This window comes from Opisthocomus hoazin, chromosome 3 (genome assembly GCF_030867145.1).
Source record: "Opisthocomus hoazin isolate bOpiHoa1 chromosome 3, bOpiHoa1.hap1, whole genome shotgun sequence".
NCBI lineage: Eukaryota > Metazoa > Chordata > Aves > Opisthocomiformes > Opisthocomidae > Opisthocomus > Opisthocomus hoazin.
In genome coordinates, this window is record NC_134416.1 from 3,575,704 (window position 1) to 3,602,537 (window position 26,834).

General features: G+C 45.5%; 1 protein-coding gene across 16 annotated transcripts in view; it reads left to right on the top strand.

Annotated features, from left to right (window-relative positions):
- Positions 1–26,834, top strand: part of TSNARE1 (t-SNARE domain containing 1) — a 553,318-nt gene that overhangs the window by 99,512 nt on the left and 426,972 nt on the right. For all 16 annotated transcript variants that reach the window (XM_075415477.1, XM_075415474.1, XM_075415475.1 and 13 more), the window contains one exon: positions 18,867–18,989. In XM_075415477.1, the coding sequence (XP_075271592.1) occupies positions 18,905–18,989 (85 nt within the window). In that variant the 5' untranslated portion in view covers positions 18,867–18,904. The remainder of the gene's footprint in view (positions 1–18,866; positions 18,990–26,834) is intronic.

Here is a 26,834-nt window from a genome sequence, read left to right on the forward strand (position 1 = left end):
GCTAGAAGAATTTTCTTTGTATACATCAGACACTGCTATCTCTCTTGTACTTTTTTTTTTTAAATGAAGTACCACTAAAGGAAGGCTGTGCACACTCTTACAAACTGCGGAGTGTAACACTTCGAATATCTTGTTCTGCTTGTGTTCTCGTTTGGACCAGCGTGGAGAGCAACACCTTGAGGGTTTGTCTGTATTCTCTTTATTCTTCTATATTTATAAATATATACACAACTAGGAAGGTGGAAAGAAAAAGGAGGTTTGCAAGAGAGTGAAAAAACAATCACGGAAAGAAAAAATACCACAGAGGAACACAAGCAAAAACAGCAAAGGTCAGCCTGCCTTAATGAAATTACATCATTTGAGGTTGTTACTTTAAGAGCTATTCCATCTTGCCGTGCCTGAGCGCTGGTGTTAAATCAGGGAGGCTGAATTGGTTCAGTGTGCTCTGAGACAATATCGTGATGCGGGAGGGATACCGTAATGGTTAAGGTTAACTCATACCAGTGGCTGCAGTTAAGTTTTGACAGCTAACGTGCTGTTCGCTGTGCTCTTCCTCCCCTTAGGTAAGGGAACATCATGAACAGTGTGGCTGTGGTGGAAACGTGCTGACTGTTGCCATGTTTTTAATATTGTCTATTGCGTATGGGAGTTAAATCAGTCAGAAATGGCTTAGCGAAACTTGCTGCTTTTTTCTTTTTTTATTTCTTTTTTTTTTTTAATAAGTAATGTTTTTGAAGAAGTGCACTTGAATTTGGTTGCCATGGCATGTGACTGAGGTCTAGTACAGCTCCTAGAAAACACAGCCATGACTTTAAGGATGGATGTTACAGCTGAGATCCTGGATAGCCGATGATGGTCATGATGTGTCTGAAGCATCTATGGGGAGCAGGATGTTCTCCTAAGTAGATGGTGCACACCACAACGGGATAATGAATAGCTCTGTGCCTTTCTCAGTGTAGCCGACATACATAGACATCTCTATTGCTGTGTAATACCTTCTTCAAAATAAATGCCATGAAAAGCCTGCAACGCTGGACAAATTTGCTCTGCCATATGCTTGTGGAGGAGTATTTTTCTGAAGCTTTTATGTATGACTGGTAATCATAGATTGGTTTAGAGAGACATTTCTGAAAGTGTGAAGGGAAAGGAAGGGCAGCGTGCTAATCTGAATTAATTGTAGTGCTCATCAAGGCAACATCCAGTGGAGACCAATTCATTATGTAGTCTCTTCTTTTACTTCGAAAAAGCATAATGCTGCATTGAACAGCGAGTCCAAGGTCAGCTTACAAAAAATTGGGATACACCCCTAATGTCTAACATGTTGTAAATTCTTCTCTCAAGCAGTAATATGTGAAATGGATTTAGAAGCAGAACACAGTCTGGGGTTTTTTTGTCGTTTGTTTGTTTTCCCCTTTTAATCTGCAGATATATAAGAAGAGCTAGTTATTTGTGCTGCATAGAGCTGAGAAGACCCAACAGAGATTGAAATTCAGGTTTAATGTGTGCATTTTTATGGAAGGAATTTTTGTTGGGCTCCCTTTCTGGGGACAGAGAAAAGAAGAAAAAAAGCATAGCCTTGAGCGAGAAATCTGAGAGCTGGACCTGGACCTTCATCCCCTGGTTTCAGCCCACTGCCTTCACCTTGTTACCTTGTACATCAAATCCACAAGTACCAAGCCCTGCCTAGATGCCTGCCCTGAAACAAAAGAGTTGCGTTATTGATATCATTGCTGATGCTCAGTCACATGCTCCTCCAAAACTCCTGCCAGGACCTTTGAGATTATTTGTAGTTTAAAGGGCTGCTCCACGTTCACCACCTCTGTCACCTACAGGACCGCAACAAATGTGAAGTCAATTTGCGTGTCGTGGAAACTGCTCCCTCTTTCTTGGGTGCCTGAGGTCTGGCAGCCTGGATGTTGGCAAATGGAGAATACATTTTTAGGAGCAGAAAACTGAGAACTTTTTGGCTGATCTTAAATGAAAAAGTGGATGCTTTACCCTTCTGACGCATGATGAAGTATCTTTTGGTATCTAGAGACAGCACTGTCATGGGACTAGGCAGTTAATTTATTATGTGAATGATGGTGGTATCAGCCTTGCTTATCTGAGCTAAGTCTATTTTAATGAACAAACTCTTGAACTTGCAATCTAGGGAACAACTTTGGGCTAAATTAAGCAAAGGGACAATATCTCTTTTCGGAGAATTTTAGAATCACTATTGATTAATTGGAGTCACTTGCAGCAATTACAGCTGAGATTAAAATCTGTTGTGGGTTTTGGCTTGTGTTTTTGTGGGTATTTTTAATAATATTATTACATATTCTGTGAGGGTTTAAAGAAAAAAAGACAGGTGGAGAGCTTTTGGTTTCCACCTCATCAAAAAGAAACGTAAGTTTTGATGACAGAAGTTCTGTAAATATTTTATAGAATTCAGTCAGGAATCCATCTGGACCAGATTTCTTTTTTTAGCCTTTCTCTTTTATAGTTTCGCTTAATTTTATCTGCAGAGTGCGGCTATCTCAACTTTTTGAATTGAGTATTTGAAAATGGATTTCAAAACATTCCCTGCAAAATAATGGCCTCGTAGAGGCATGTATTTTCTTAGAGCAATTTAAAGTGGGACTACCCATCCCTCCTGGAGCTTGCACATACTCTGTTCTGCAAAGAAATAATTTATTCTGAAGCATCTGCAATATGTACAGTGCCTGGTAAAATTTAATTGATGCAGTTGTTTATGATACTTAGTTGAAATAGCAACAGTACCTTCTGATTTTTATGAGCATGTTATCATTAGGGCCAGATTCTCATACCTTTCGTGGATAACAAATTTAATCCTTGGACTAAGGCAGTACAAAGAGGGAGGCACAGTTCAATTTGAATAAATATTTCTGGTCTCATTGTGGAACGAACCCATTAGACACAACTGTGCACCCTCCCTGTGCTCCCATGAACTTAATTGCCTGAAATGTTTGGGTTTTTATTTGACCTTAAACTATTTCAGTTATGCTCCAGTTGCAATGTTTTCATTTCCTTCTTTATAACATAGTGAGATTGGGTTTTGATTTGAAAAGTACAATGGATAAGCTTTTCTGTCTTCTTTAAATTTAAAGCCAGGGTTTTCATCTTTGCATAGCTGACTTTTTTTTTTTTTTTCAAGTTAAATGGAATTTAATCAGGTTGTTTACCAAGGGGAATATGAAAGTTGGAGAAGAGAGGCCATGAACTTGTGAGTGGTTCTGGAAACTAAGAGGTGTCCTTGGACTTTCTGTGATGAGTCTTCAGAAGAGCCTTATGTGCTTTGGGACTAGGTAGCCATTGTGGTCCTTCTCCTTGATCCTTCTCCTTCTCCTAACAGCTCTCCAAAGTGGTGCAAGTCTTCAGAGGAGGTCTGAAGTGATGTGGACCTTGTGCTTTTTGGGAAGCTCCATGTCAGGGAGCTATGCCGTATGTCTGTGATCAGTTCAGCAAAGGATTTTTGTCTGATCTGAAGCCACATAAGACCCATATGGTCTCCGGTTCTCTCTCCTTTCTCTTGCTTGCAGGAGCTTGGACTTTCCTATGGTTAATGGATAGATGGAGGAAAGTGGCCGAATCCATTATAAATCTCCTAGGTCCTCCACTGAGGGAAGAGATGGTGGTGGGGAAAACCTTCTGTAAGGGATGGAAACTCCTCCAACATTTGTCCATTTCATTTTTACACAGGGCTTCTTTCGTTCCCTGTGTCATTCCCATGTCCCTTTTTTGTTGGAGGGGATATGGTGTCAAATCTCCTTTGTTCACCATTTCTTTTTTTGACATTTCTCATCCTGCACAAGCTATTCCATGTTTTTCACCTCATCCTTGTGTTTTCAGTTTCATTTTCTAATCAAACACTTTTCTCTGGCACTGACACCTTGCAGCTGTAATTTTTGTGGATTATTTTGTGTTTATAGGTTTGGATGCCTTCCCAAAGCTTTGAATGTAACACAAGCAAACGGTGCAATAGAACATTTGAAATAGAAGTTCTTTTGGTCCGTGTCCCAACTCTATTACAGAGTCTCCTTCATTTTGTGTTTTATTTATTTCATTTTCAGAATGATGCTTTCTTCAGGCTGAAATTTTATGAGACAAAACATACAAGTTAAAAAATGACTGCATGCATACAAAGAGCAAGAGGAAACAATTCTCCTCAACTGTGGGTCCTATCCTTTATGTAGAATCAAGCCAGTAAAAAAAAACAAACAACAAAAAATGGGGCTGGTGAGATTAGATAAGCTTGGATAGAGAACAAAAAATTCCTGTGTGGGAGTATGTATCTCTGCTTGATATTGCAGTTCTGTGTAACGATGTTGTAACAAGAATGCCTGCATGATGAAAGTGCTGTGGGCACTGTCGTCACAGGCTGAGAGCAGATAAAGCAGAACAGGGTCCGTCTCTTGCCTCACCTTATTTGGGGCCTAAATATGTTTATGCCTTGATTCATATTCATCCTTTATAGGTGTGCAATTATACGTCAATCATAATTACGGTATTTCTGTTAAGAGCAGTAAAATGAAGCACAACACAGATGCATCTTTTGCACACTTCTCATCAGATGTGAACTTAGCATCTGTTAATTCCTTGTGCCCATTCCCGACTTCAGTCTCTAAAGACTGTTTACCTTCATAAATGCACAGATGGGTTTAGATTTCAGCCTGGCTCAGACACCAGCCCTTGGTGGCTGATGAGCCCATAGTGATGTTCCTGCTTTCTCATTTCTGCTAAGTGTTTCTCATTCTCCTTGGGTGACAGAGATCTGATGATTCTTGGTAACATGGTTATCTCAAAATGTGGCTCAGGGTTGGATCTAACCTAACTCCTAAGGCCAAGCTGCTAGGGTTGAGTGGAGAGCATATTCACCATGGTCATGGAAAGAGGCAAGACAGAGCAGTTGACAAAAAGAGACGAATTTCAAGTATCCTGGCAGCTCTTGAACCGTCCGATTCTGTGGTTACCTGATGGATTTACTTCTGATATTGTCATAAGGAGGGACAAACTGGGTCAGGAAGAGAAAGGTGTCTATACAAGGTGGACCAAGTCCAGTCCAGTTATGTAATTAGTTGTGGCTGCTTTGTGAAGAGCGTGAGAACAGGGCAAACAGAGCAAGGCTTCTCCCAGTGTTTGCCCATTTTCCCTGAGTCATAGATTCATAGAATAGTTTGGGATGGAAGGGACCTTTAGAGATCATCTAGTCTAACCCCCCTGCCATGAGCAGGGACATCTTCAACCAGATCAGGTTGCTCAGAGCCCCATCCAACCTGGCCTGGAACGCTTTCAGGGATGGGGCATCTACCACCTCTCTAGGTAACCTGTGCCAGCGTTTCACCACCCCCATCGTAAAAATCTTCCTCCACCTCCTCTCTTTACTGAAAAGTAAGCACCTCCTGTGTATTTTGACTTGCTCTCCAGTCTTCATTGATGGTACTAACTTGGGTCTCTACCGGTAGCCATGGGTGCTCAGATACCTTTTGCACACACTGAGATTTAGGTGCCCTAATTTGGAGCCGGTTCCCAGTCTTCTGCCAGCCCAGAAGGCTCCCATCACCAGTCAGGTCTACCAGCCCTACATGTGCCTCACGGGGCATCTCAGATTGTACTTGGCACCTATATTTAGGAAGTTGCATCCCTCATTGTGTATCCTGTCTTCATCAAGCTCTTACACGTGGCTAATCGTATAAAAAAAACCAACTGCTTTTTTGGTGGAAGAAATCGCAGTCTTTATTTTTAAGAGCAACTTTGCACTTATGTGCAAGGTTTGATAGTCAGCTGTTTTGCTTTGGCTTGTTCAGGGCTTGGCGTTCTTCTTGCATGAGTCACACACTGAAGTGAAGCTGCTTTTTCTTCTTGATATTTGCGCTTGGTTCCCTTTGGTGCCATCATGCGCTACATGAGCTTATCAGCAGGAAGGAGTCCCAAAGTGTGCGGCGAACGATACCGAAGCTGGGAAATGAGCTGAAACGGGGATTGTTATGGTCTCCGGTTCATAACTGATTGGAGGCTGTGTCAGGACAGACGTGACTGATGTGGTTTTCTCAGCATGGTGGTGGATGTACCCCAAAATATATCTGTCATTAGGGTGAAAGAAAGCTGGGAAGGTGACGAGTTCAGCTCTCTGCAGGCTGCCTCGTGCTGTTATCTGTCTCTGCCATCTCCTCGGCAAACGCTTTCTGAGCAGAGCTGGTCTGGAGAAGGCAAACTCCTTTGACAGCATGTATTTACACATCCAGCTTTGTGTGTGCTGTCTTGTCATCCTCGCCTGTGAGCCTTCAAAAGCGGTGAAGTCTCTTTTCTCATGCTATGCTAATCCTGCCGCTTGCCTACCGTGCTTTGCTGCAGGCGGGGGATGCGGCAGGAGGCTCCGCTCTGTCATGTGGAGCCTCCCCTGCTGATGAGGTGTGGTTGTTAGCGTATTTTCCTAGGATTTAGGCTAATTTGTTGCTGTGTTTTTCTACGGCATCCTTCCAGTGAATGTCTGTGGTCAAAAGCATCTCTATTGCTTGTTCCTCTTCAGTCCATGTTACTTAATTTTCATCCTGTTGCCTTATTACAAGCAACCCCAGCAATTCCTTGCCTGCCTACAACTTTGCACCTACTAAGGAGCATCCCATGCTATAAGTTTGTTTTAGCTTTAAGGTTTATTTTTTGGTGGCTTTTACTTGGAGAGGGGGAAAGGTGAAATAAAGCTAGCCAAGGTGCTCACCCTCCCTTCTGACTTAGGGAGATCATGTTGTGGTTTAAAAATATAGAAGGTCCTTCTGTGAACAGCAGATTAGTGTGATGTTAAGGACCACTTGAAATAATCAAGGGATCAACCATGTTCTCCATCATTGATGGGTCTTGGCGAAGGTGGATGAGTAGGAAAATTGAACACGCTTCCTTCTCCCCCCAAAATGTCTGCGGTGGCCCAGTGCGGGTTCAATGGAGGTTTTCCAGGAAATCCACTTTAATTTGGCGGGATGGTTGGCTCACAGCCATTGCTAACTCCAGGCTGTGATTTGCAGTGGGTGACTGCAGGACCTAATGCAATCCTCAGGATCTTTCTGCATTTTCTCATTGTTGGAGCACATGTATTTTCCTACTTGGTTTTATCTTGCAGCATGGCCATCATTTGGATGTCTTCAGGAGTCTTGTGTGCAGATACATGGTTGGAGTAACCATAGAAGCATAATGAGCAGAGCAAGGAATAGAAATGTCAAAAGGGCTTTTGTCAGCAGAAGCTGGTGGTGCATACAAGCTGGCGCTCTTTGCCTCTTCGTGAGCTAGACGATTTGTATAAAGTGGGGAAAGCGATGAGTGTTTGTTTGGATGCAGTGTTCCTAAAGGTGTTTTGCATGGGTGCGTAAGTAAATGTGGCCACTGTGGTTTTTTGACCTTACTTTGAGGTTATTCTTGGCGGAAGGCAAGGAATAACAATTTCATAGTTAGGTGATGGTTACATAGTAGTTGGCTCTGTGCCCATGTTCCAGTTAGTCACTGCTTGGGATTGTGTTGAACTATTTTCTCCTCCCTGTATCCCTGAAATATTTGCAGATATCTCTTTTTCTCACTTTGGTTACGTGGGTTTGTGCCTCTCTCTTTCTGTCTTTTCAAAGGTGGCCTTTGCTGCCAGGGCGTTCTGGGAATGTCCTGAGACACCGTTCGGCTCCTGCCAAGATTCAGCATCTTGAGTTGGTGGTTGACCTGGGCTGCCCATGTTCACTGACATTTGATTTTTGAACATTGATTTGATTAATTGATGATTTTTGTTTTCCTGTGCTGACCTCTCACTGGTAACAAACTTAGAAGCTGCTGCACAGCATGTCATTGGTTTTCTTTCTGTTCCCACTTAAAAGAAACCAAACAACCACCAAAACACCCAAGCAGAACACAACCTGCCCAATCTTTTTCTCCCTCAGACATTAGGCTTTGGAGACTATTGCCCATCATATGACCAATGTGATAGTTTTTTAATTCTCTCCTCTCCACAAGTCTGTTGACTTGATTTACACCATGCCTAACTGACTTCTGTCATCTTCCGTGGTCTTGGTAGGAAACCTGAAATGAAGTCACCAAGTTGTTTTCTGTTTCTTGATGAATCTCTACCAAAGGCAGAAGTAGATTCTTGAATCTCCCACCATGTACTGTGTCTTTTCACTAGATCATGGTGTTTCTCGTTTAACCTTCTGCAGGATTTATTTATAACACGACTACTGGTGAACATCGATGTAGATGAGAACTTAGACTGATGTGTATTCTGATCATATGTGTTGAAAACTTTGGGAAAGTGGTACATAGGAAATGAGTGATGTTGGGTTATGGGGGAGCAGGATCCTAGGATTTAGGAATGTATTACTTGATTAATTCACACGTCCCATTTTTCCTTGCATCTCCTTCCCCTAAAACATTGCAGGTCTGTCAATCAAGATGTTCACGTGGACTCAAAACTGATTGCCATCCTCAGATCCTCAGATGTATTTTTCCTCACTCTGTTGAAACCTGATATAAATTTATAAATGCTTTTTCTAATTTTGTTAAGCTGACCTAGTGTGTTGCACATGGTCTTTGTCCATTCATGCATGTGCATCTTTTATAATTAATAAGTTTGCTCTAACTTCACAGTAGCAAACTAGACACCAGTTCCATCTTTTCTGTGTTCCTCCTCCCTGTTTTTTTTTACAGCAAATAGACATTAATATTCATCTTTCATAACCAGTGAAAAGGCAGATGAAACCTGGTTTCTGAACTGACTGGAAATTTAATTTTGCTGTTCACTGAAATATGTAATACTTCTGTGTTTATGTAGCATATAGATAGATTAAGACTGTTCTACAGCAAGATTTACAAAAAGTAGGCAACACAAAACAGCAAACACAAGAAGGCAGCATGGGAAAAAAAAGGAAGAAAACTCTTGGTGGATTAGAACAGGCACAGTTTCAGAGCATTTGTACCAGGCAAATTCAGGGTTGGAACCTGTCTGGATCATCTTCTCCTGCAGGAGCCATAAGAAATGTTGTTTAACCATTATATTAATGTCAGTTTAAAAAATAGGAAGGATGACACCACATCTTGGTCAGACTGAGCTAACACTGACCTGGCACTAAGTCATTTAAGCACTGTCGTCCATATACCCTGGAGTTGAACAGTAGAAAATGTTATATACAACTCAATGGCAGTAGACTCCAAAACATCTTTGGTCTCCCAAAAATAGGCTTCCTTCTTTTCTCTTGATCTAAATAGCTCAGTATCAAGGAAGCCTGACTGCTTCTCCAGGTGAAAAGATGTTTGGGTCCTGGGGGTCAACCTTGCTCCTGCAATCACTTTGTCATTTATCACACTCGGCTGCTGCTTTTGGGAACCAAACTGTTTCAGTGCATTCTGCCTTGTGCTTTGAAGATGGAAGGCATCCATCTTTCCATGGAGTCTCTGATCCTTTTGATGGAAGACTTTTTCTAGCAGCGCTAAGTAGCTACTTTTCCTCTCAAAAAGTTTGTACAGCTTAAATAGGAGGTCTCTGAATTGGAGATTCCCAAGCTAAACGAAATATATCTAGTCCTTATTCTTGGCAGTTGCCTAAGGCCAATCTGTCTCTGGTGCCACTTAGCAGGATTTGAAGACTGTCTTCAGTTCTTTTGTGAGAAGACATGCAGTCAGGTTGACGTGGAAGAAAAGTCTGTGTATTGAAGTGGCAACTGGGACTGACATGAAAGAAGCACAACAGGCTTCCAGATTTCTTGCCTTGCCTCTGTTCCACATGCAGACATTTATGTAACGTGAAATGTATACGGATGACTTGCAGGCATTCATCCCTTCCCATCTCTGTTGCTTATGGTGTCCTTCTCCTTTATGTTGCATGACAGTCCATCAGATCCAAAGTCCTCTAATGTCAATAGGAAGTCTTAGATGGACCTTTCTTGAGCTTGGTGGGAATGGAGGTGCCTTGTGTTTGATAAAAGAGGGTCTTGTGTACCTGATGGGTGCTGTTAGCTGCAAATCTTGGGAATGATTGACTGACGAAAGAAGGGGTTAGGCAGAAACTGTTCCTGTTCGGTTTGCATGGTGTGGCTGAGCTGCTGGAAAAATGAGATCAAGTGAATATTGCGATAAAGTGCACCGAGACCAGCCATGGCTCTTAATGTCATCCCAATTAGAAGCACAGCAAACCAGCTGGCTTTGTTTGTGGCTCAGGATATATCTCCAAAAAATGTCGTGGATGTTTTATCCCTCTATCTTTGACTTTGCAGCCTGCCCTGATAGTATCTGTTCCTGAGACATACTGCTCTGTTCCTGGAGACATCTACAAAGGCAGCTATACCAGCGATCAGATGCTTTCCTGAAAGAAGGCTTTGACGGGGAAGAATGCAAAAAGAATTTTTCTCATTGTTTCTTAGCAAATCTCCAGAATAGCACAAGCAGCTTGTTTCTGAGATAATCAGTGCTGTTTTTACTTTGCACCTACTCCACGATGCCTGAAGGCTGTGGGCGTTCACTTCGCTCCATAGTACACTTCAGCTGGAGGAGGGTAGACGAGAGCATGCTTCAGTGTAATGAATCAGGTTGTTTACAGTCATAAGTGACGTTGTGCCTGTCAAGTACTACATACGTGGCTCTAGAATTTTCTGGAAGCCAATTCAATTTGTACAAGGTCTGATTATAGATATAATGTCCTGGGGTTTTGTTGTTGCCATATTTTGTGCCATATCAACCTAGGCTAGGCAGTGTGCTCCTCAGGCCATGGGAACAGAGATGACTTCACTCTCCAAGGACCTTCCATCAGCTGTAAAACTTAAATGGGAAGCAAAGTGGGAGGAAGCGTATGTATTGCTGCATCCCCAGCCCCACTGCATGCAGGGCATCACTTCTGGACTGCTCTCCTGTCAGTCATTTCTTCAGCTTCTGAGCACTGTTTCCTTGCCTTGCCTGCCCAAAAGCAACCTGAGAACATGACGTTAATATTACAAACATCACAAAAGGTCCAGAGGAGCATAAATTACCTCAAAGGCACAATCTGAAAGAGAAGAAAGTAATCCCCTACAGCTACTCTGACTGACCTCTGACAGTTGTGTTACGAAGCTCAGCAAGCACTTGGGAATTTGTGCAATTACACTAACTCAATGTTAAAACCACTGATTAAAAAAAAAAAAGTGCTTCAACAGCAGAGCTTGTTCATAAATTCAGCCTGTCTGAGAAAGAGGAAAGGAGCATTTCTCCAGATGAACAGCGTAAAGGTTTATTGAGATTTGGTTTTAATTGTTGTGGTTTAACCCGAGCCGACCACTAAGCCCCACACAGCTGCTTGCTCACTCCCCACCCAGTGAGATGGAGGAGAGAAAAAGAAGGGTAAAAGTGAGAAAACTCATGGGTTGACATAAAGGCAGTTTAATAGGTAAGGCAAAAGCTTCACACGCAAGCAAAGTGAAACAAGCAATTCATTCACTGCTTCCCATCGACAGGCAGGTGTTCAGCCATCTCCAGGAAAGCAAGGCTCAGTCATGGCTAACGGGTACTTGGGAAGACAAACGCCATCACTCTGAACGTGCCCCACTTCTTTCTTCTTCCCCCAGCTTTTTATATTGCTGAGCACAACATCATGTGGCATGGAATATCCCTTTAGTTTAGTTTAGTTGGGGTCAGCTGTCCCAGCTGTGTCCCCTCGCAACTTCTTGTGCACCCCCAGCCTGCTCGCTGGTGGGACAGTGTGAGAAGCAGAAAAGGCCTTGGCTCTGTGTAAGCACTGCTTAGCAATAACGAAACCATCCTTGTATTACCAACACTGTTTCCAGCACTAATCCAGAATGTAGTCCCATACTAGCTGCTAAGAAGATAATTAACTCTATCCTTGTCAAAACCAGCACATTAATAATTGAGAGAATCCCTGAGAAGAGAAGCTAAAAAGTGGCATGACACGAGTGAGAGTCTAGTCTGGGGGGCAAATATTAGAGATTGGGAAAAGCAACATACTTTGAAAATATGCCCTTTCATCTCATGACTTCAAAAAACTTAGAATCATAGAATCATAAGTTGGAAAAGACCTCTAAGATGATCAAGTCCAACCATCCACCCAACACCACCATGCCTACTAAACCATATCTCGAAGTGCCACATCTACACGTTTTTTAAACACCTTCAGGGATGGGGACTCAACCACCTCCCTGGCCAGCCTGTTCCAATGCCTGACCACTCTTTCAGTGAAGAAATTTTTCCGAATATCCAGTCTAAACCTCCCCTGATGCAACTTGAGGCCATTGCCTCTTGTCCTGTCACTAGTTACTTGGGAGAAGAGACCAACACCTGCCTCACTACAGCTACCTGAAAGGAGATTGTAGGGAGTGATAAGGTTTCACTCAGGCTCCTCTTCTCCAGAATAAACAGCCCCAGCTCCCTCAGCCACAACTTGTTCTCTAGACCCTTCACCAGCTTCTTTCCTATTCTTTGAATGCACTCCAGCACTCAAATGTCTTTCTTGTAGTGAGAGGCCCAAAACCGAACACGGTACTCGACGTGCGGCCTCACCAGTGCCGAGTACAGGGGCACGGTCACCTCCCTACTCCTGCTGACCACACTATTCCTGATCCAAGTCAGGATGCCGTTGGCCTTCTTGGCCACCTGGGCACACTGCTGGCTCATGTCCAGCCGGCATCCCAAGGTCCTTTTCCAGCAGGCAGCTTTCCAGCCACTCTTCAACAAGCCTGTAGCATGGCATGGGATTGTTGTGACTGAAGTGCAGGACCCAGCACTTGGCCTTGTTGAACCTCATACAGTTGGCCTCAGCGCACAGATCCAGCCTGTCCAAATCCCTCTGCAGAGCCTTCCTACCCTCGATCAGATTGACGCTCCCACTCAACTTGGTGTCGTCTGCAAATGTGCTGAGGGAACACTCAATCCCCTCATCCAGATCACTGATTAAGATATCAAAGATTTAAGATATCAAAGATTTTAATATGTTATATATTATATGTTACATAATGTTATATCTTACACATGTGGTCAGAGCATGCAGGGATGCGACGAGGAAGGCCAAGGCCCACCTAGAATTGAAGCTGGCAAGGGATGTCAAAAACAACAAGGAGGGCTTCTTCAACTACATCAGCAGCAAAAGGAAGGCTAGGGACAATGTGGGGCCGCTGCTGAATGAGGCGGGTGTCCTGGTGACGGAGGATGCGGAGAAGGCAGAGCTAATGAATGCCTTCTTTGCTTCCGTCTTCAGTGCTAAGACTGGCCCTCAGGAATCCCAGGCCCCAGAGGTAAGAGAAGAAGCCTACAAAGAGGACGACTTTCCCTTGGTCGAGGAGGACTGTGTGAGGGATCGCTTAAGTGATCTGGATGTCCACAAATCCATGGGCCCCAATGGAATGCACCCATGAATGCTGAGAGAGCTGGCGGATGTCATTGCTGAGCCACTCTCCATCATCTTTGAGAGGTCCTGGAGGACAGGAGAGGTGCCCGAGGACTGGAGAAAGGCCAGTGTCACTCCAATCTTCAAAAAGGGCAAGAAGGAGGACCCAGGGAACTACAGGCCAGTCAGCGTCACCTCCATCCCGGGAAAGGTGATGGAGCAGCTTATCCTGAGGTCATCATCAAGCAAGTGGAAGAAAAGAAGGTTATCAGGAGTAGTCAGCATGGATTCACCAAGGGGAAATCATGCCTGATCAATCTAATAGCTTTCTACGATGACATGACTGGCTGGGTAGACGAAGGGAGAGCCGTGGATGTTGTCTACCTCGACTTCAGCAAGGCTTTCGACACAGTCTCCCATGATATCCTCCTAGGGAAGCTCAGGAAGTATGGGCTAGATGAGTGGTCGGTGAAGTGGATTGAGAACTGGCTGAATGGCAGAACTCAGAGGGTTGTCATCAGCGGCGCTGAGTCTAGTTGGAGGCTGGTAACTAGTGGTGTCCCTCAGGGGTCAGTACTGGGCCCAGTCTTGTTTAACTTCTTCATCAACGACCTGGATGAAGAGTTAGAATGTACCCTCAGCAAGTTTGCTGATGACACCAAACTGGGAGGTGTGGTAGATACACCAGAAGGCTGTGCTGCCATTCAGCGTGACCGGGATAGGCTGGAAAGTTGGTCAGAGAGGAACCTGATGAGGTTCAACAAAGGCAAATGCAGTGTCCTGCACCTGGGGAGGAACAACCCCATGCACCAGTACAGGCTTGGGGTGGACCTGCTGGAGAGCAGTTCTGCGGAGAGGGACCTGGGTGTGCTGGTGGATGACAGGTTAACCATGAGCCAGCAGTGTGCCCTGGCTGCCAAGAAAGCCAATGGGATCCTGGGGTGCATCAAGAAGAGTGTGGCCAGCAGGACAAGGGAGGTTCTCCTTCCCCTCTACACTGCCCTGGTGAGGCCTCATCTGGAGTACTGTGTCCAGTTCTGGGCTCCCCAGTTCAAGAAAGATGAGGAGCTACTGGAGAGAGTCCAGAGGAGGGCTACAAGGATGGTGAGGGGACTGGAACATCTCCCCTACAAGGAGAGGCTGAGGGAGCTGGGCTTGTTCGGCCTGAAGAAGAGAAGGCTGAGTGGGGAACTAATAAATGCTTATAAATATCTGAAGGGTGGGTGTCAGGAGGATGGGGCCAAGCTCTTTTCAGTGGTGTCCAGTGACAGGACAAGGGGCAATGGGCACAAACTGAAGCACAGGAAGTTCCGTCTGAACATGAGGAAGAACTTCTTCCCTCCGAGGGTGACGGAGCACTGGAACAGGCTGTCCAGGGAGTTTGTGGATTCTCTTTCTCTGGAGATATTCAAGACCCGCCTGGACAAGGTCCTGTACAGCCTGCTGTAGGTGACCCTGCTTTGGCAGGAGGGTTGGACTCGATGACCCACAGAGGTCCCTTCCAACCCCGACCATTCTATGATTCTGTGGTTCTGTGAAAATATTATATAGTATATTATATAAATAGATAATAATATTATATATATTATATATGTTATATTTTCTACATATTATTAATATACTTATATATTATTAATATATAAAGGTATTTATATTAATTATGCTGGCCATCTGAGTGTCCCTCTAAATGGAGACTGATGTGTACAGGGAAACTCTTTAAATAATTTGCCCTGCTTGGTTTTGCCTGCCAATATCTTTTCCAATCCAAGAAACATCGACCAACCCTTTGCTTGAGATCCTGCACCCTACTATTATACTCACTGCATGAATGACTTCTGCAGGATATACAAAGTAAGAATTAGTTGTATATCATTAAAATAGAATTTATGCCTCTGGCAGGATGGATGTTCTTTTAGCTTGGCTTAGGTATGATTGTTCTTTGCTTTGTAGTTTAGGTGATGAGGATAAAGCTGTGATAAAATCTTTTTTTTCTTTTCTTTCTTTTTTTATTTTTTTTCTGCATCTAGTATGTTAGGCAATGGTTGTTCCAATTTGTGCAAACTGCCTTCACAGTAAATTGGACAAGTCTCCCTGAGGAGCAGTAGACAAAAGACTTGGGAGGTACTATGGGGATTGGGAGGGAAATGCTTTTATTGCCAATCAAATTAAAGGCATTTAGATCTGCTCTCAAATTTTCCTGTAAATACATTACTGTGGGGTAGAAGTGTGGTTCCAGCGCTGTGTGAATAAGGGATATTTCAATGGCTTAGCAGGATGGGGTGGGAGGTGGTTGTTTCTAAAAAAGTTGGTTAAACTAAACCAAAATATTTTATTTTCAGTTTTTTTTTTCTCCCTCACAGGGAGGCAAAGTTTTAAAATGGAAGCATGCTTTGGAAATGGTAAATCAACATGAAATATTTGGAGTGCTCTAAAAGCCTTCCTTCTCTCCCCCTTTCACACCACTCTGTTTTGGGAAAAAATAGATGCATTCACTGTTTGCCAGAGAAACACTTGCCCAGTTGTAATCAAGTCATTTTACAATGTAGTGTAGACTTTCACTCCACGTTTGTTGTGTGTGGCCTTGGGGAAGTCAAGGCAGCAAATGCTTCCACTTGCTTATTTCGAAAAAGAAAGGATGGGTCAGGATCAACCTCTGTACAGAGGCGGTTTTCAAGCTGTTTTATTGTCCCACTTCCCTGCTTACAGCAGTCTAAATCTGTAGCCACGCTGGGAGGTAAGGAAAATAAGATAACTCCTTATTCCTGCCCTGAAATTCTTCTGTAACTGTCTTCTTAGTGCGTCTTTTCTCCCCGTAAGGGTCTTGCTAGATCTTGGGTTGCATTTTGTGGTGGAGATTGTGTTACTGTGGTAGTTGTGGGCTAACCTGAGACTTGAGAGAGGCAAGATTTGTTCCCAGGTCCATTGCAGACTCCACAAGTGAATCCTCATCTGTTCCTTGTAGCATTTAGTGGTTGCGAAGAACGTCCATCGAGACATCATAGGTTATATTTTTTGTGGTGCTTATAGTTTTTCATGCTTGACGTGACTGATTGTTGTGTTGTTGAGTGTCTTGGAAATCATTTGCAGATGGCATCTTTTAACTTTCTCTCTTTTTTAGCTCATTTTCTGTCTCCGCGATGCACACGAAAATACAGGCACTTCTCCTCTCTCTGGCCGCTGGGGTTCTTGTGGGTTGGCTGTCATAGGCTTGGACTGAAGGCTGTTTTCCTAAAATGAAGGATTTATGGCCTAGGGGCACCTGCAGCCTCACATGCCTGTTACGTGTGTACGTGGTACTCTGAGGCAGGATGGGGAAGCTGTACTCTGGATTTTCTCCACTTTTAATGGATTTAGCTCCCACCCCTTGTTCTCTCAAGGCAGTTGCACTTTCATTCTCTTTTATGTGTCTGGACCAATTAAGGGAAGATGGTGAGTGATCTCCTTTAGTCCTAGAGTTTCCCTGTCTGGTGAATCTCAGCAGTAATTTTTTACTTGGTTTTGAAACTTTGAAACAAAAAAGGCGAATGAAGTACAAGAGGTTCCTGAGACCATTAGACTGTTCCCAGTACAGTCCAGAATTGAGAATTTCAGGTGCTTTACTCTCCATGGAGAATAAATCAAAGGAATGGCTGCAAGTACACCGCTGTGGCAGTGCAACACGAAAGAGACTCCTGCCCTCTACTGGAGCATCTACCAGTGCATACATCAGGACATCATGCAGCACGTGGCCATGTGTCAAGAAGCTTTTACAAGCTGGAGGGTGTTCCCAGCTTTTTGCATGTCAGAGGGAAAGTGACTGGGCCAGGCCGTGTGCAATTTAATTATCCAAGCCCAGGATGGAGCATTGCATCGCATGTTATCCAGCCTTACACCCTGACATCTTTCTCAGCACAGGAAAGACATGGACTTGTTGGAGCGGGGCCACAGGAGAACCACAAAAATGATCAGAGGGATGGAACACTTCTGTGAGGAAAGGCTGAGAGAGTTGGGGCTGTTCAGCGTGGAGGAGAGAAGGCTGTGGGGAGACCTTACAGCAGCCTTCCAGTACCTGAAGGGGGTCTACATGAAAGATGGGGACAAGCTTTTTAGCAGGGCCTGTTGTCATAGGACAAGGGCCAATAGTTTTAAACTGAAAGAGGTTAGATTTAGATGAGATAAAAGGAAGAAATTTTGTACAATGACGATGGTGAGACACTGGACCAGACTGCCCAGAGAGGTGGTAGATGCCCCGACCTTGGAAACATTCAAGGTCAGGTTGGTTGAGGCTCTGAGCAACCTGATCTAGTTGAAGTTGTCCCTGGTCGTTGCAGGGGGGTTGGACAAGGTGATCCTAACAGGTCCCTTCCAACCCAAACTATTCTAGAATTCTGTGATTCTGCCATCGCACTGAAGGGTTTGCACATGCTTGTTGGAGAGTGTAGTTTGTTGGCCCAGTTTTTTTTTGGTTGTCCTTCAGTTAACAAGTGACATTTAGAAGACAGAGCATCTTCCTACATGGAGGGCGGGTGGTATTCCCAGTCACCTCACTCCAGCTTCTCCTCTCCACTGGACTCTCCCATGCTCCTTTACTGCAGTGTCACTGCATCGGTGCTTGATGAAGGGCTACCCAGTAGGCAGCATTGTCTTTTGCCTTGTATGGGGAATAAGTCTCTGTCCTCAGCCTCCAGATTTTCCCTGTTTGGGACATTTTTTCGTAGTCTTCTTTTAAGAAAGCAGCAGCCGGATTTGGTCCTGTATCATACCCCAACTGATGCAGCACCTTTATCTCTTCTCTTCCTTTGCCATCATTGTCTCTGTGCCTTCAGGTTGAGATATTTTTAATATCAAAGTCCTGGGACCCTGCTGATATGCTGGAGGGGTATGTGGCATTCATGGTGAGACAATGCCTGTGGATGGGGAGGTGGAAAGGGGGAAGAAGTAGTCTTTCTCTGACAGCGCTGCATTGATTTAATTCTGCTGCTCCTACCTAAGGCCTTGCAGCTTTTTTGGTTTTCTTTTTTTTTCAAACCAGCAAGGGAAAATAACTCTGGCTCCAATATTTATACTAGAGGCCCAGGAGCTTATAATATAGCAGTAAACTGTCTCTTTTGAGAGCTCATCAAGCCTACAGTATGATGGATAGACTCCTAGCCAGCTGCGTAATGGTAATGTTCCAGAAGACAGCATTACCTTTCTTTGACTGAGTGCTTAGTCTTTACCTGCCAGCTCAGGATCTCAAAGCACTTTGTGAACAGCGAGGAATTAAAAGTCTTGCCGTGACTGAAACAGATAAATGATTGCCCTTTGCCACTGGCTAAAATAAGGCACACGGAGGTCAGATGACATGTTTGTCCCCAAGATCAGCTGTAGTCCAGATGACCTGGATTTTAGTGCTTTTGTTTGTTTGTTTGTTTTGCGGGTAGGCATCCTCAAGTTTGAAGATAGTAATGTATTTTTTCATTTGCCTTTTTTTTTTTTTTTTCTTTTTTCTTAGACTACTGGGGTTTAACTGACTTTTAACAGTGTTGTATTTGGGTTTTTTTCTCTGTTTTCTTAGGTTTGAAGTACAATCCCACATCCGTTACTATCTAGAAAATGTCTTATGGATCCATTGATGGGAGTGGATTTGGGAGCAGGAATCCGTTTGGAGGCCCTTCAAGACAAGGCTATCAACCTCTCGGTAAAATATTGCTCCCTTGCTGTAATTTATTCTGCTTGACTCCCTGGGGATGGACGTTTTACTTGCTCATGTTCTGTGTGGCTGATGTATAAATGTCGCACTCTCTCCAGAGGTCATTTCTGATAGTGATTTTCAAAGTTGAAAACCAAACTTCCATTTGGCTTGATTTGTTACGATGAGGCACCGTATCTTACTGTGCTCAGGACCTGAAGCTGCAACATGGAAGAGCAGCACTGATGAGGATTTTGGAGGTGTTTTGGGGCACTACAAGAAGAAATGTAGCGTATTCTCTAGACCTGCTCCTGACTTTCCTCATCTACCCAGCACTTTGCAAGAAGATTGTCCAAATAGTTGTTCTGTGGCTGGTTTAGGCACACAGATGGTGGGAGTAGATGGGAAGACGTGAAAAAGGCAGTGGGTTGTGCTTCCACAGAGGGTAACTCAACTTGAATCTTGGAAATGTGCTTGAATGTGGCAACAGGGTTGGAAGCTTGCTCACAAAATGCTGAAACCACAAACAGTGTCTTGCAAATGACTGTGAATTCTATTTTTATTGCATGTTTTTAAGCAAAGACCAGATGTGGTTTCCTTACATGTTCCCCCCTTGCCCCAAAGGACTTTAGAAATACTAAAGTAGAAAGAGAAAAGCATCCAGGTGTCAGCCTATGTGTCTGAAATGGTCCCAAATGTGCACGTCAAAGTGCACTTCATGAAAGCACATTCATGATGTGACTGTCATAAAACGGAGCACAGCTAAAGATTATAACAGAATCACAGAATCACAGAATCACAGAATCACAGAATAGTAGGGGTTGGAAGGGACCTCTGTGGGTCATCTAGTCCAACCCCCCTGCCGAAGCAGGGTCACCTACAGTAGGCTGCACAGGATCTTGTCCAGGCGGGTCTTGAATATCTCCAGAGAAGGAGACTCCACAACCTCCCTGGGCAGCCTGTTCCAGTGCTCCGTCACCCTCAGAGGGAAGAAGTTCCTCCTCATGTTCAGACGGAACTTCCTGTGCTTCAATTTGTGCCCATTGCCCCTTGTCCTGTCACTGGGCACCACTGAAAAGAGCTTGGCCCCATCCTCCTGACACCCACCCTTCAGATATTTGTAGACATTTATAAGGTCCCCTCGCAGCCTTCTCTTCTTCAGGCTGAACAAGCCCAGTTCCCTCAACCTCTCCTCGTAGTGGAGATGCTCCAGTCCCCTCACCATCCTTGTAGCCCTCCGCTGGACTCTCTCCAGTAGCTCTTCATCCTTCTTGAACTGGGGAGCCCAGAACTGGACACAGAACTCCAGATGAGGCCTCACCAGGGCAGTGTAGAGGGGAAGGAGAACCTCCCTCGTCCTGCTGGCCACACTCTTCTTGATGCACCCCAGGATCCCATTGGCTTTCTTGGCAGCCAGGGAACACTGCTGGCTCATGGTTAACCTGTCGTCCACCAGGACACCCAGGTCCCTCTCCGCAGAGCTGCTCTCCAGCAGGTCCACCCCAAGCCTGTACTGGTGCATGAGGTTGTTCCTCCCCAGGTGCAGGACCCTGCACTTGCCCTTGTTGAACCTCATCAGGTTCCTCTCTGCCCAGCTTTCCAGCCTATCCAGGTCACGCTGAATGGCAGCACAGCCTTCTGGTGTATCTACCACACCTCCCAGCTTGGTGTCATCAGCAAACTTGCTGAGGGTACATTCTAACTCTTCATCCAGGTCGTTGATGAAGAAGTTAAACAAGACTGGGCCCAGTACTGACCCCTGAGGGACACCACTTGTCACCAGCCTCCAACTAGACTCAGCGCCGCTGATGACAACCCTCTGAGTTCTGCCATTCAGCCAGTTCTCAATCCACTTCACCGACCACTCATCCAGCCCACACTTCCTCAGCTTCCCCAGGAGGATATCATGGGAGACTGTGTCGAAAGCCTTGCTGAAGTCAAGGTAGATAACATCCACGGCTCTCCCTTCGTCTACCCAGCCAGTCATGTCATCGTAGAAAGCTGTCAGATTGGTCAGGCATGATTTCCCCTTGGTGAATCCATGCTGACTACTCCTGATAACCTTCTTTTCTTCCACTTGCTTCATGATGGCCTCCAGGATAAGCTGCTCCATCACCTTTCCCGGGATGGAGGTGAGGCTGACCGGCCTGTAGTTCCCTGGGTCCTCCTTCTTGCCCTTTTTGAAGATTGGAGTGACACTGGCCTTTCTCCAGTCCTCGGGCACCTCTCCTGTCCTCCAGGACCTCTCAAAGATGATGGAGAGTGGCTCAGCAATGACATCCGCCAGCTCCCTCAGCACTCGTGGGTGCATTCCATCGAGGCCCATGGATTTGTGGACGTCCAGATCGCTTAAGCGATCCCTCACACAGTCCTCCTCGACCAAGGGAAAGTCGTTCTCTTTGTAGGCTTCATCTCTTACCTCCGGGGCCTGGGATTCCTGAGGGCCAGTCTTAGCACTGAAGACGGAAGCAAAGAAGGCATTCATTAGCTCTGCCTTCTCCGCATCCTCCGTCACCAGGACACCCTCCTCATTCAGCAGCGGCCCCACGTTGTCCCTAGCCTTCCTTTTGCTGCTGATGTAGTTGAAGAAGCCCTTCTTGTTGTTTTTGACATCCCTTGCCAGCTTCAATTCCAGGTGAGCCTTGGCCTTCCTCGTCGCATCCCTGCATGCTCTCACTACGTTTCTGTACTCTTCCCAAGTGGCCTGTCCCTCTTTCCACATGCCATGCACCTTTCTCTTCTGCCTGATCTCCGCTAGAAGCTCCTTGTTTAACCATGCAGGTCTCCTGCCTCCTTTGCTAAATTTCTTTCTCAGGGGGATGCATTGCTCCTGTGCATGGAAGAAGTGTTGTTTAAAAAGCCACCAGCACTCATGGACCCCCCTGCCTTCGAGAGCCCTGGCCCACGGGATTCCTCCCAGTAGCTCCTTGAAGAGGGCAAAGTCAGCCCTCCTGAGGTCCAGGGTTTTGATCCTGCTTATCGCCCTGCTTCCTCCACGCAGGATCCTGAACTCGACCATTTCATGGTCACTGCAGCCGAGTCTACCTCCAACCTTCACGTCCTCCACCACTCCCTCCTTGTTTGTTAACACGAGGTCCAGCAGCGCGCCTTTCCTTGTTGGTTCCTCCACCACTTGCATCAGAAAGTTATCATCGATGCTCTGTAGGAACCTCCTGGATTGTGCCTGCCTAGCTGTATGGTCTTCCCAGCTGATGTCAGGGTGGTTGAAGTCCCCCATGAGAACCAGGGCCTGTGACTGTGAGGCTGCTTGCAGCTGCCTGTAGAAGGCCTCATCAACCTCCTCCTCCTGGTCAGGTGGCCTATAGTATACACCCACCGTAATGTCACCCGTGTGAGCCTGTCCCTTAATTCTAACCCACAAGCTTTCAACTCCTTCTTCACTTGCCCCCAGGCCAAGCTCAATGCATTCCAGTTGCTCCCTCACATATAGAGCAACTCCCCCACCTCTCCTTGTTGACCTGTCTTTCCTAAAGAGTCTGTAGCCATCTATGACAGCATGCCAGTCATGCGAGTTGTCCCACCACGTTTCTGTGATGGCGACCAAGTCGTAGCCGTCCTGCTGTATAATGGCTTCCAGCTCCTCTTGTTTATTGCCCATACTATGTGCATTGGTGTAAACACACTTGAGCTGGGCTGTCAATCTCACCCCTGGCCTTGGCACTCCAAGCCTAGGCTCATCCCTAGTGAGCTGGGCAATATCCCCTTCCCCCTTCGAACCTAGTTTAAAGCCCTCTCAATGAGCCCCGCCAGCTCGTGGCCAAGAATTCTTTTCCCCCTTTGTGATAGCTGAGCTCCACTTGTTGCCAGCAGGCCCGGTGCTGTGTATACCTCCCCATGATCAAAAAAGCCAAAATTTGACCGATGGCACCAGTCCCTGAGCCACCTGTTAACCAGGTGAGTTTTCCTGCCCCTTTCAGTGCTGTCCCCTGCCACTGATGGGATGGAGGAAAACACCACCTGCGCCCCTGATCCCTCAACCAGTCGCCCCAGTGCCCTGAAGTCCCTTTTGATGGCCTTGGGACTTCTTTCTGCTACCTCATCCCCGCCAACCTGCATTACCAAGAGGGGGTAGTAATCAGAAGGCCGCACCAGACCAGGGAGTTTCTTCGCAACATCCCTAACCCGGGCCCCAGGGAGGCAGCAGACTTCCCTGTGGGATGGGTCCGGTCGGCAGATCGGGCCCTCTGTTCCCCTCAGAAGGGAATCACCTATGACAATGACCCTCCTTTTTTTCTTAGTTGAGGCAGTTGTAATACGTGGGGCTGTCTGACTCGTTCTAGGCAACCCCCTGGATGGAGCCTCACCTTCACCCACATCCTCTGTGGCCAGTCCCTCACATTCCAGAGCCCCATACCTGTTGCTTAAGGGCAACTGGGCAGGTGAGGGAGGCCGGGGGGAAATTCGCTTGCCCCCCCGAGCAGGGACCTGTTTCCATTCCCCCCCATCTCTTCGGTCCCCTCTTTCTGCTCGGTGGCAAGAGGGTAGGGGGTTCTCTGCTTTCTGTGGAGCCGCCTCCTGCTGCCGCTGCCTCAGGGAGGACAGGGTGCGGCTCCACCAGTCGATCTCCCTCTCACACTCCCGGATGCTCCTCAGCCTCTCCACTTCCTCCTTCAGTTCTGCCACCAGGCTGAGCAGGTCATTCACCTGCTCGCACCGAACACAGCCGTTGTCTCCTGCTTTTTTCTGTTGAAGGTGTTGACTCTACTTTGTCACCTTCTTGACACAGGCAAGCAGTAGGAGGCATCCTTTGCCAGAAGAACGCTGGGTAGCACAACGGTTGTCCGTGTTCACGTGGCGCTGGCTCGTTAGTGGAGGTGGAAGGTGGGTCTCATCCTGCCCACTTCTGAGCTACTGTTTGAGACACCAGTCTGTGTTGGCATGGGCAGATAAGACCACATATCCAGCTGCCCGGATGCGTGCCAGCTCCCGATCCAGATGGGCAATTGCTGTAGGGCCAGATCTGGGTTAATCTAGTGTAGCTTTCAGCAAGCCCTATTAGCTAGAGCATATTCTTGCGTTTAATTTTTGTCCTGGGTCTGTCTAACACTGCAGGGTGAGGCTGCAGTGGCTACAGACTGGGAGTTCAGACCTCTGCAGAAGCATCAGGAAAGGGTACGTTGTAACATAGCAAAGGGCTGTGTTACCGCTTTGCACCAGGGAAGAACATCACCCCTCTCCTCAACTGCCTTTGGTTTTGCCTGGGCTGTTCATTGAGGCAGCCTGACTTGGTTTTCAAGTTTTGAGGGTTGCAAATAATCTTCAGGAAACATTTCGTTGTTTTGCAAATAGCTGTTCCCCCCAGATGGAAATATAAAAGAAGCATAGAGGTTTCTCTTGGGTTTTTGTTTTCATATGAATTTGGGTGTAATTATGCTTTTTTTTTCTTTGAACAGGGAGAAGGTATTGAAGTAAGCGTGAGTTGTCTGTTCAGTTGTAAATAGTGATTTTTAGGCTATTCTACAAGGCAAAATTAAATGTATAAAAGCAAGGAAGAATGGGATACTTGGGCACAATGAAAGAACCATAAGAAAAGGGCATTGAAATGTGGACTAGAGAAATGATGAATCTGAGTGCATTGTAGTTTAGGTTAAAAAAACATGAATACTTATTGTGCTGTATGAAAGGACCACTATTTTTAATGCAAATGCACAGAATAACTCAAGACACTTGCAATCTCTAAAGATTTGAAGAGCTACCTCATTGTGCCCAGCTTGCCTATCATTTGGTGGTTACCAATGTGACTCTGAAGCCACCCTCAGTGGATTGCAAAAATCAGCTGATGTAGAAACATAAGTTTTCTTGAGACTGCCACAGTCTGTCAGCTGCCCGGCCACAGCCTGTTAACATGCTGACTTACGTCTTGGAGTTGGGTCCTGACTTCCATTCCATGCATGCACACATCATCTTGGGTGGCATTGCGATGGACACATCTCCAAGGTCCTCCAAGGTTTATTTTTCCAGCAAACCAAAACTGATTGCAAACTTACTAAGTATCGAGTTGGTCCCTTGGCTGGGCATTCCTGTGGAAAGGATTGCAAGGGAAGGAACCTGGTTGCACTGACCAAGGGCAACTTGGAGAAACTTTTCTCCTTTCTGTGTGTCTCACAGATGTTATATCTGAACCCGCATAGCTCCCCATGCTCCTTCGCCATGGGAGACTGAGTAACACATGCTGGATGTCTTCTGTAGTAGTATCCCCAAATATTGTCATTAATGAAGTGTCAGGAGAGGGTAATGCAACACGAATCCTCTGCCTCCTGCTTCTGAAAGATGGATGACAGGCTTCCTAAGACAAACTGCCCACTGTATTAGATCATGGTATGGCTGGAACAAAAGAGCACGGCCTTTCTGCCAGCGTATGTATGTCTGCTCACAGGGAGAGCAGACCTTGATGGACATTCTATGTGTGCTCTAAACCTCTTCTTCTTTTTATATGTAATTAATAATTAAAACCAGGTACCGACATCCTTGCAGATAGTAGGGTGTGGTGCATTAGTAATATTCAGGCCTCCAACAGAAACCCTGAGATCTTGCAGCAATAAAGATGATGGGAACGGCACTCCTTAATAGCCTTTTGGTAATAAATTGGCATGGAAGTCACATACAAAGAACAAGCAGGTTTTAGCGGCCCCAGCTCCCCTAAGGAGATGAAGGCTTGTCACAGCAAGTGATTGTAGAGTGGGGTGGGGGAAAAAAGAACCACTGGGGACTTCATTTTTTAATTTTTAATTTCATGAAAGAATGCAAAGAAAAAGGGGCTCAGGTTTTGTTTGCCTTTGTTTTAAATAAAGGGTGATACTGCCAAGAGGTGTCCTCTGTCCTAATACCTGTCTGTCTTGACTACTTTTCCTCCATGCTCGATCGGAATGTGCTTCCCAGGCTGGGAAAGGGCTAATTATTTGAAGGTGCTACCCTTAGCGATGGGCTGATGCAATGATGGGCTGTGTGGCAGTTGGCCTTGCTGACCAACCTAATTAGAGACATCTGCAGGCTACATTTGCAGCCGTTTTGGGAGGAATCCTGGGGGCAGTTTGTTGGGGAATTTCATTTGCCTGGGAACCCTGGGTGTCAGACAGCTCTGGCTCACAAATTCTACTTTTGGTGATGTTGTTGGATATCCAGGATTTGATGAAAAAAAAAAGGCAAGTAGACTTTTTTATTTTTTCTCTGTTGGAAATTGTTGGGAGGAAAGAGGTCGCGCTTACCAAAACTCAAATGTTCTGTAGCCTCAACCAGGGGGAGCACCCTAAGATGTGTCACAAGGAAAACCACCAGGATTACCTGGAGTATAGCGGTTTTGGGGGTTGATGGTGTCATCCTACAGCCACTGAAGAACAGCGAGGTGTGGCAGGTGGAGCTGTAAGCCACGTCCCTGCTCTGCAGTTGTGAGTTATGACCTCCTCCAACAGCATCTGCATCTCATATCCTCGTTCTGCTCCCAAAAATCCGTGTGAAACCAAGTTTTAGAAAAAAAAACCTTTTTTCCTTCTTGGGGCTTCTTTGGGCTTCAGCTGTGCATTGGTGTTGCATGGAGAAGCTGGAAAGTAGGTAGTAGGAAGTTGGGGGTTTTTATTTTTATTTTTTAACCTGAGAAATGAAAAAGATTGAAATTACTTCAGAAGATTTTTTAAGTAATGTGTCATGTCTAAAATAAACAGAGACCAAACGCTGTACAGCAGTAGGAATTAAACCCTGAATTCTTATGTTTTTGATGTGTGCAACATGCACACTCTACGTTCAACCTGTCGTCCCAAACCTGTCTTTTAGTGGAGAAAATGAATAAAGCCTGCTGTACACAGGGAGGCATACAGGTCAGGGAATTCAAATAGCTTG